We start from the raw sequence: 10,605 nt of genomic DNA, 5'->3' as shown, positions 1-10,605 counted from the left end.
TTCATTCAGATATTTATGTGTTGATCATACATTTTATTTCACTAAATTTAAATCCCTTTAAATGAATGTATATGTAATTGTGAAATGAATTTATTTTTATTGAATTATATTATATTAATTTCAGTTAGTATTTAAATTATCAATATTATTTATTCAAAAACATTTAATACCTACATCATTTGAAATAATATTATGTATGCAATGTGCACAAGATATTTGAAGTGATGATATCTATCAAACAGTTATTACAAATTAAAAACATCTAAAGGTATAATAACACATTCCTAATTGTTTAAAAAATATTACTGTGTGATATTTTAAGTTTCTCATTAATACTTTCTAGCACATCAAATACTTGTTTTTTTATCGGTTCATAGTCAGTTTTGATAGTTATTGAAGCAATGTCTTCACGAAGAGCGGTGTTATTGTTCTCTAAGGTCGCCAGTTTTTCTTCCATCGCATTCAACTGGCTATACATTTCATTTCCATCTAATTGTTTCTGTAACATTATTATAACAACTTCGTTAAATCTACCTCGCAAATAAATCATTTTAAATTACAACGCTTTAATATCCAATAAAATTTATTAGAAGAGAACGACCTTAATGGTTCTATTTTTTTAGTATCTAACATGAAAAATAGAGAAAAAATAATACTGTGAACTTTAAATTGCATAAATGGTTAATAAACTGGATGATCTTTAAAGAATAGTTCCATACCAAATAAGTAAATACCTGAAGTTCCCGATATCTTTTAGATGCTTCCTGTACTGCACTTTCTGTAGGTGCTAATTTCTCTTTCAAAGCTATTGTTTCTTCCTTGAGTTGCCGTCTCTTAGCTGCTCCATTAGTCCTTAATGTGTCAAGATCGGAAAATTGATCTATAGATTGATGTAATGCCGCTATTTTTTCTGGTAGAGCACTTACTTCAGCCGCCAGTCTCTCACGAGTGTCTTGAGTCTGAGAAAAAAATAAATAGTTAGGTTACATAAAACTCTAACCCAGAAACATAATTAGGAACAATACCTTTTTCAATTGCGCTTCAAGTCTTCCATATTCTTTAGCAAGGCTTTCAACGGATTTGTTACTTTCACCATCAGTTCCAGACATAGAACTGTAGCCACCATCTCGTTGCTTAAGTGAATCTATTTCATCGAAATTCATTTGATCGAGATTGGAACTCGTGTGCTCCAAAGCAAATACGATATCTGATTCCAGTTGACCGATCTTGGCTTTTTCATCTAACATATTTTGTTCAAAGGATGACATGAACAGTTCCATAGTTTCTTCACGTTTTTTAAGTTCTCTATACTTTTGATGACGTTCTGATTGACCTTCTTCTAAATCCTACATAGCAAAAAAAAAAACATAAGTAGGTAATTCAATGTTTTATTTCACAATAACATTTAATAAAAAAAAAAAGTTTCGATTGTATTTAGTACCTGTTCAGCTTGTTCAAGGAGGTCTTGTGCTCGTTTTATTTCTTCTTTTACTGACTGGGCATTACTTTCCATCGTTGATATTGCAGCATTATCTTCTCGCACCTAAATCAATTAATTATGAAAGTATTTATTCTGATGTTGAGTCTTTGTTATAATTTGTTTCCAAGAACAATCGGAAGCAGTAACTCGTACATCACTATTATTAAGATTCAGTGATTACCTGAGCTAAAAGTTGCTCTCGTTCTTGTGCTGGTTGTAGCTTGTTACTCATTTCTTCCTTTAATTCATTCTTTTTTTCTTCTGCTAGCATTAGTTTTCTGATTAAATCCACCATGTGAATTTTCATCTATAAAATATAAAAGGTGCACTTATTTATGCAACATATAGAGTATTCACAAAATAACCTATATGCATTCTCAATTCATTGCTCAAAGATTTGGTGACTACAATAATTACTTTGATTTACCTGTGAAATAGATATTTGTTTTTCAAGATCATTTTTTGCTTTTGATATTTCCTCTAGCTGTGATCTCGTTTGTTCTACTTCATCCAGTAAACTACTTGCTACATCTCGTAGTTGAAGATATTGGTTTTTCTCCACTGGAGTCATTTCGTTAATCAGTTCATCAACTGTACTTTGCTCCTGTAATTAATGGTTTTGTTCAGTTATTTATATGCTACAAAGTTGATTTAGGAACTGCAATGCTAAATAAAACCAGACCCCACATTCGAAAAACGTAGAATCTGCCTGCCGTGTATAAAGATTATAAAGAATGACATTAATTTGTAATTTGTAGGTAGGTAGTAGGTACCTATTATATAAGTTAAAACCTGCTTTAAAATTTATGTGTTCAAATCGCTGTGATCGTAGAACAACGATGAATGTGCGAAAAAAGCGACATTGACGATTATATTTTGTTCTTCTTTTTGTTACCTATATAAAGGCTTTATATTTAAGGCTTCAAAAAAATATTGTATGTATAACTAACCCAAGTATCAAATTGCATACTTTTGTACTTATCAAGTATTATCAATTCGTAACATAAAGTGTCAAAAAAGAAATTAAACTGCTCCCACGAAAAGTTTACACGTAAAGTTGAAGCAAATCATATGTGCTGTTGTTCTACGATCATGACGAAATGTTTAATAGCCAATAGCCAGTGAGTTCTGGCTGCGGAATATAAGAGTGAATAGTGATTACCAACGTCGTGTCGGGGGGACCTGACAAAACACTGCAAGAAAGAAAAATGTGTTGGTACTTATCGGTTATCCAAGTAAACATACAATTTTGGCTAATGTAAGTAAGCATATTTGAATGTTTTATATGAAAACTTTCTGTTACACACACATAATCAAAGGTTATTCAAGATGTGAATGGACTGTAGATAGGTATAAACATTTTACATACCTACCGACCTACTTGAAATGTTGTAACAATTTTAGGGGTTTTCTGTATGTACCTACCTAGTGTTTCAGTTTCAATGCTGACAAAATTGGCGTTTATTATTTATTTACCTATTTATTAAAACCTAAAACATACGAATATTTGGAATTTCGTATACTAATCACATACCCTAATTTCAGATTCACAGTTTTACCTAATGCTTGCAAATTGGTCCTTAAAATAATTATTGCCTTACTTTTTTCATTTGATCTGTGATTTGTCGGAGTTGTCCTTCCTTCCGTTGCCTTTCAGCGAACACCATTTCGAGTTCTTCTGATATTTGCCTGTTAGACGCCTCCAACTCGCTAGTTTGTCTTTGGATTGCTGTTATATCCGCTGCAGTCAGCATTTGAGCAGTCAAGTTGTAGTCAGTCAATCGCCCTTGCAAATCTGTCCAAAGTATAATCACACATTAAGTTAATAATGTCTTACTGATTTCCAAATCAGTACCAGTCCGTTTTGGATAGTAGTAGGTGTTATTAATTTAATTTAAGGTAATTAATTTTTACATTAGATGGGGATACGAAAATACTATGCATTAATTTACTGGAGAGAAATCCAACTTATATTACTCATTGGGTTCACAGAAGAGAAATAACTCTTATTTATACTTTATGGTACTGCTATTCGTCGACTTGCGACCTGTGCAACTTACGACTGTTCGATTTTACTACCACAATCCGTGATCAACTTTTCGCCTGCGCTGAAGGTGGTGCGGAAGAAAGAAGTAAAGCAGAAAAAGAACACAAGATACCAGAAAGAAAATTCAACGTCAAGTGACTATCCGAACTATCTGAATAAACTTCTGGCACAAGGATTATGCCTATATTGTAAAATATATATACCAGACGAAGCTCACCTCACCTTATGAACAAAAATCATACAAGTGACCAGTAAAAATATTCCAAACATAACACCTGTATTTTATTTATTTTTTTCAATTTAAGTTTATACAATAATATTTTTGGCTTCCCATTTCTCTTATCGCTTTAAATATTATGTTATAAATATATTTAAAAAAAATAATTATAGTTTTTCCGTTGCTAATTTTTTGTTAATTAAGAAACAAAAAATTGCTAATTTTCTAAAACGTTTTTTAAATTATTATTTAATGTATTTTATAGGAACCTTATTTTATGGAATAAGTATGTATTATATGAACATTAATATTAATTTGACATTTATAATAAATTACCCACACTAAATTATCAATATTGTAAATAATTATTGTATTGCGGGCCAACTATTTGTGACCCCTGATCTTTATTGTTCGAATTAAATCAATCTTATATGATATTCGTATTTATATATTCTGTTGGTGCATATATAATATTTATGTATGTGCGTTTTGAACCAACGCACGCGTATTGTCATACCTACCTTGTTTATTGTTGACAATACATCGTATGCACTGCATTTTCTGGTTACCTACCGTATTATATGGAACTCGTTGCACATTATTAATTCAATTACACTTATACTAAAATTGAGCCACTTGGTAAACTTGGCATTCCTTTTATTTTAAAAATATTATATTAGTTATAGAAGTGCTTATTATGAATTATTATCAAAAAGGATCAAACGGCAGGGTCGGCATTTTAAAGAAATTGTGAGCTAATCAAGTGCCTCATTACTGTATGTAAATTCTGATAATATTGTATGGAGTCTGGATGGATGGGTTAAAAACTTAAAAAACAGCACCCAGCAAAATTTAAACAGGGTTCTTTGAAACGCAGTTGTTTTTAACCTTTCCCTCACTAAGAAGTATCCAAAAATTACAAATGATCCGAACGGGGGGACCAAAAGACCCCAGCGCCTACTTGTATATGGAATCAGGAGAATAAAATGTTAAAAGTGTTTATGACCGTGCAATAATTTATTCATGTTTTCGCGTACACATATTTTACTCATTTGTGTATTTTTTTTTGACGAATGCTTATGTACATAAAGTGAAATTGACCAAATCGGTCTATGGGGGATTCGAAGCCCCCCCTTCGGTCCGGCTAGGTTAAACGGTGTAGTTTTCCCGTTTTTGTTTAATGTCTTAAAGGTTACAACGGGTTATGACACTGTTTCAGTTTTATTTCCTACTCCGTTGTGGAAACGCCTTCAGTTTTTGGTGTTCCCTTATAATGACTTCGTACTCATCTAGAAGAAGGGAAAGAGAACTTGAGACGTCACATGCTAACTAATTAAAAAATACAAAACTTTAAACAATCATATAGCGATAATAATACGATTCATACAAACATTTTAATTGATTTTTGGCTTAGTTTAATAGTCTATTAATAAAATAAAAAAACACTGATCTTCCTCATTGCAGCGTATCTCGATCGATTGTTACAAAACGAAATGATCAGTCATTAGCTTAGGATACCGATTCAGAGACTATGAGGTAGAAAAGTAGTGAAAAACGCATTTTTATCTAATTTTTTCAGACTGTCACAGCTGAAATCAATCTCGGAACCCTACGTATCGTAGATACTGTACGACGAGGACAAAAAGGTTATTACTCCGTATTATTATTTGTTTTAAACATTTACTACACACCCCTATCCGCACCCGATGGTGAATAGGGCACTGCTATGGTACACTAAATACAGCGTATATCGATCACCTGTCATATAAAGTTAAGCTGATCAGCCTTACGCTTCAGGTACCGGTCCAGGAACATAAAATATTGCAGTTTAGAACCACCTTATGAAATTTATGGTTATTTATAGCACGTACCTAATAAACACCTTTTGAATATCTTGGAGATCAAACTCCGATGGTAAAAAAATGTGCCAAGCTTTTAACAATGAGGTGGACAAATGTATAATTAGGTGAAGAAGTTAAAAAGGAAGAATGTACAAATATCGTCAGCTTAGATGACGGTTGACGGATGTAGTAATATTGTCCTAAACGTTGACAAGAAAGTCGACAGGACACAGCATAACTCAGAAATGATTATTGACTGTTTTTACAACTTAAGTTCCAATGTACCCTTATCTTCCATATTGATTATATGTAAAAGCTGTTGTTTTTTTTCCCAAATAAACAAATAAAAACAAAAACAAAGAAACAGGATAACCTCTAAAGCTCGGGTTTCCTAGGACAGCGGTGACCGTATTTTAACGGCCGTAGTGAACATTAATGCGGTTGACAGCCGTCGTAACGGTGACTAGAGAGTGGTTTCCTATAAAAATGGTGTTGATAACACCATTAAAAAATAAAACCACTCTCTAGTCACCACTACGACGGCTGTCCACCGCATCACCGTTCACTACGGCCGTTAAGATACGGGCACCGCTGTCCCAGGAAACCCTAGCTTAAAGCTTGGGTTTCCTAGGACAGCGGTGCCCGTATCTTAACGGCCGTAGTGAACGGTGATGCGCTGGACAGCCGTCGTAACGGTGATTAGAGAGTGGTTTCCTAGAAAAACGTTGTTGATAACACTGTTTTCTTAGGAAACCACTCTCTAATCACCGTTACGACGGCTGTCTACCGCATTATCGTTCACTACGGCCGTTAAGATACTGGCACCGCTGTCCTAGGAAACCCTAGCTTTAGAGACATTAACCGCTGACAGATTAAGGGGAAAAAAAGTTGGAAATTCCCATTGTGATTGCCGAGAATCAAGATGGGAAATATTAAAATTTCTGATTAAGACATTCCTATTAGTTGGATGTAGAAAAAAGACAAACGTCAATTTGAAAGTTGAACTTGTTGACATTAAGATAAAACCGCGATGATGAAGAATAATGCAAATTAGTTACCTGTAAGCTCTCGCGCGAGTTCTTTCCCCCTGGCTTCGTAATGCTTGTTGGCAGACTTCTCCCTGGCTGCCGTATCGGCCGCCTTGTGCAGCCGTTCCACCTCCGCAGCCAGCGCCCTGATTCTGCCCCCCAACTCCTCCTCCCAGTATCGCTTGTCTCGGAGCTGCCTCGTCCTGCTGACTCCAGTACTTGTGCCCGTCCGCAGCCCCGACAGCCCCTGCTGAGTTATCGGACGATCCATCTAAAACAAAATGACGTAATTTTGAACATCGTGTTTTTATTGATTGAAGTTAGTACCTATATGACTTCCCTTATTTAACAGCAACTAAAGAACTCTTTAAACAAACTAAAGAATTTAATGTAACTGAACTCTTTCAACTAGAATCTTTAAAATTAGCCACTGATGTAATTGTAGACGAAGAATTATAACTCGAAAAGAAATGTACCTAGTAAACATGGACACAATACGAGAATATCAGAACAATATCATATACAACTTTCTAAAACGAGACAAGGACAGTCGAGACTAATAAACCAGGGACTGAAATTATTTAATTAACTACCAAACAAAACAAAACTAAACAAAAGATTTAGACAATCTTTACAAAAGACTTTATTTATTTATTAAATTATTTTTGAAACCAGCACAGTCATAGCAATAAACAATACATAAAGAATAACAAAAAATAACAAGACCAATAATGGGTTTCATATAGAAACAAAAATATAAAAAAACAAATAGTACAGTTCGCTAGGGGTGAAAGGAAGTGAGATGGGAAAATAGGGAAGGAAGAGAAGAAGAAGAAATAGTAAGTAAATATAAAACGATGAAAAAAAAAGTTTTTATGTGTGTATATATGTGTATGTATACAGGGTGTCCCAGAAGTTGACGTCAAGCCGGAAACGGATGATAGAGCAAGTCATGCTAGTTGTGAGAAAAGTGTAAAAAAAATCTAAGTCTTGTAGATATCCGATAGATAGATCATCCATTTCCGGCTTGACGTCGACTTCTGGGACACCTGTATATATGGATGTATGTGTATGTATTTGTATGTATGTTGTATGTGTCCAAAAAGAGGTTATTCTCTGATGTAGTGTTTTAATATGAGAATATTAGCCGCAAACTTACCATGTTGATGGTATTCCTGGAACCAGTTCCCATCCTCAGGACAGCCGCTGTAGGGGGAGGAGCCCCAAAACTGTTACTGGTAAGGCGAGAAGCCGTCCCTCCTCTGTATGCCGACCCTGGACGCATTGCGCTTTTCCTAAAAATCAACACTTCAGACAGGTATTCGAGAGTCTGAAAACCTGTTTTGATGCATTCAGTATTTGTCTAAAAATATTTGTACCCAACTCAACAAAGTATTGAAGAAAAACTGTTTATTTTCGCACTCAAAAAGTGCATAACGTGTTGGATTTGCCTTTGAGGATTTTATCATAATTGACATGCATTCCAATAGAAGAACCTCCTCGAAACGGGAAAATTCAAACATACGTAGAATGATGAATGTTACACAGCTTGTAAATCGACCACTTTAACTAGCCAATGACAGGTCACAGGTCCTGTGTTGTTTTTTATTTCTGTTGAAATAGGTACCAGTCAATTTTAATCATTGTTTCATTTTCTTTTTTATCACATTTTCACGCTGTTTTACATCGTTTTACTTATTTTTTTTTTGTCTTCAAATGGTTATTAAAAACATTTGATTAAGTAAACAAATTTATATTGAAAAATACAAATTTAAACTGAAAATATGTATTGCAATGTATGTTTATAAAAAAAAACAAACCATCGAATGACGCGTTCAATTAACTTTTATTTTATATATTACAATAAACTTCTATACTATAAAAATTTAGTATCTTTACTAACAAATATTTAACAATGTAGGTATCTTCTTAACTTTCAACTTTTTTTGACATATTTGGTCAGCGCATTTGCCTACCATGCGAGAGATCTTGGATTCAATATCCGATATGGCTAACATAAAATATTTATTTAAAAAAATATTTATATTAGTTTAAATAATAAATATCAATCAATGGTAAAATCCAGTTTTTTGTTTACAAAGATTTGGACACGCTGAACATACTGTCAAGTTAAATCGTCCGAATGAAATATTGTTTAGGTCAATGACGTATACCTAACTAAATAAGCTCGTTATGGGCGCGAAGAAAATGGCATCACAATTCGTGGCTAATTATTTATTAATTCATACAAAGATACATATAACGAAAAAATAATAACGTGTCCCTAGCTCTACGGGACCAAGAGCCCTGTGTTGAGTTGGGATACAACATAATGGAAAGTGGAAGCATGCATAATACCAAAAAATAAAAATTATTACTTAAACATCGATTTCAATAATCTGTCGTCGTTTGTTTAAGCGTGTTTTTTAATAGTATATAAATCCATGCAATGTCTCGCAGTAATCTTCTGCAATTATAATATCTTCCCTTAGACGAAATCCAAACTTGTACACTTCTCCTGAAAATGGATTTCATTTCGAAGAACTTAATATTTTCATACAGGACATTGATTTTTGTTCCCTCATTCTCTAACGAACTTTTATCATATTTTTTTTTTGAACCGGGTTGTGGTCCCGTGGCTAGTGTCGCGAACTCACAGATCAGAGGTCCGAGGTTCAAACCCCACTCTACCACAACTTTATTACCATTTTCCAATAGTGAGTTATTTACAAATCGTTAAAAATTGCCCCCAAAATTGAAAAATATTTTGGTGAATCATAAATACACAAATAATTATTTTTATAAATATATAATGTTTATACATTATTATTAGAGCACACAAAATAACATGTTTATGTGTGCCCTACTTCAATATTTAAAATAAAACTAAAAATATTTTAAAAATCAGTCATGACGCTGTAGAGAAATACGCCGTCGAATGTGACAAAAATGATTTTGAGTTTTATTTGTAATTACAATCCAATTTATGGAATGAGTAGATAATTAGTTTATGGTAAGATATTAATTTATAAGTGTATTTTTCAAAATTTCGACAGCTGGCAGCCAGTGTCGTTTCTATATTTACGAGTTACCCAGAATGCACAGAAGTAAATAAATTATCATGAATTAAGACAATATGTATATCTAAATTTATGTGTATCGTGATTTGCGATTTCTTTTTTTTTTTCAAATCGTTAAGGGCTACGCAATATTTTCTACATCTTAGATGTAGCTAGTAAGGAATAACGTGTATATTTATTATACCTCTTCGGTTTAGGTATATCAACTTATTTCGTTGTCATAGAAATGAATTAAAATAGCATCAAATAGATTGTCATTCATTTAAGGCATTGGCATTTTGCGCACTATTCCACACAAAAAAGATGGAAAATATTAATGAAATATAGATGGATGTATTTTTGTGGATAGTGATAATTATAAATTCAAGTTACTTGCCTCCGATGATTACTTTGAATACTGGCGCTTATTTGCGCTGGCCTATCGTACAGACCTCTCCTAGATGTTGGTCTGTTTTCCCACTCGGATTCTGCAACGTCCGCGCGCCATCTGACAGAGGTCTGGCGGCCGCTTTGTGGATAATCCATATTTTAGCAGGTGATATATTGATAATTACCTCCCACCAAAGGTAATACCACTCACGCGTATTTTGCTATCGTGCTTGTGTTGTTGTGAAAATGTTGCCATGGCAACGGACTATAAATAAGCCTGTTTGTTCGCTTCGGCAATAGATGTCTCTAGTATCTCGATTTCAAGATATTATCTTAGAGTATATATATATGTATATACTCTAAGGATATTATACTCCCTGTCAGGAGTGATATTCCAAAAGCTCTCTATTTACATACAAAACACATGAAATAAAAGTGTTTTCTACGGCCACGAGAGCGGTTCAGAATAGCACCCCTGTAGCTCAATCACAAATAACTATCGACTTGCTTAAAAACGTGGTAAGCATTTGAGCGATCACAATG

At 33.7% G+C, this 10,605-nt stretch overlaps 1 protein-coding gene across 1 annotated transcript; it reads right to left on the bottom strand.

Annotated features, from left to right (window-relative positions):
• Positions 1–122: 122 nt before the first annotated feature.
• Positions 123–10,293, bottom strand: LOC148280150 (intraflagellar transport protein 74 homolog). The gene is made up of 10 exons (XM_088228834.1): positions 10,070–10,293; positions 7,773–7,908; positions 6,644–6,884; positions 3,082–3,275; positions 1,908–2,084; positions 1,662–1,787; positions 1,442–1,543; positions 1,026–1,346; positions 735–959; positions 123–499 (listed from the first exon to the last, which is right to left on the bottom strand). Exons 1-10 carry the CDS (start codon positions 10,216–10,218, stop codon positions 293–295), a joined length of 1,878 nt encoding a protein of 625 aa, XP_088084960.1. The 5' UTR covers positions 10,219–10,293; the 3' UTR covers positions 123–292.
• Between the last annotated feature and the right edge of the window lie 312 nt (positions 10,294–10,605).

The sequence above is a fragment of the Micrasema longulum genome, unplaced genomic scaffold (assembly GCF_059751315.1).
Source record: "Micrasema longulum isolate JH-2025_06_02 unplaced genomic scaffold, ASM5975131v1 h1tg000611l, whole genome shotgun sequence".
In the NCBI taxonomy this organism is placed as follows: Eukaryota; Metazoa; Arthropoda; class Insecta; order Trichoptera; family Brachycentridae; genus Micrasema; species Micrasema longulum.
The sequence above is the reverse complement of the archived record's forward strand: the minus strand, read 5'-3'. Positions and strand labels throughout refer to the sequence as shown.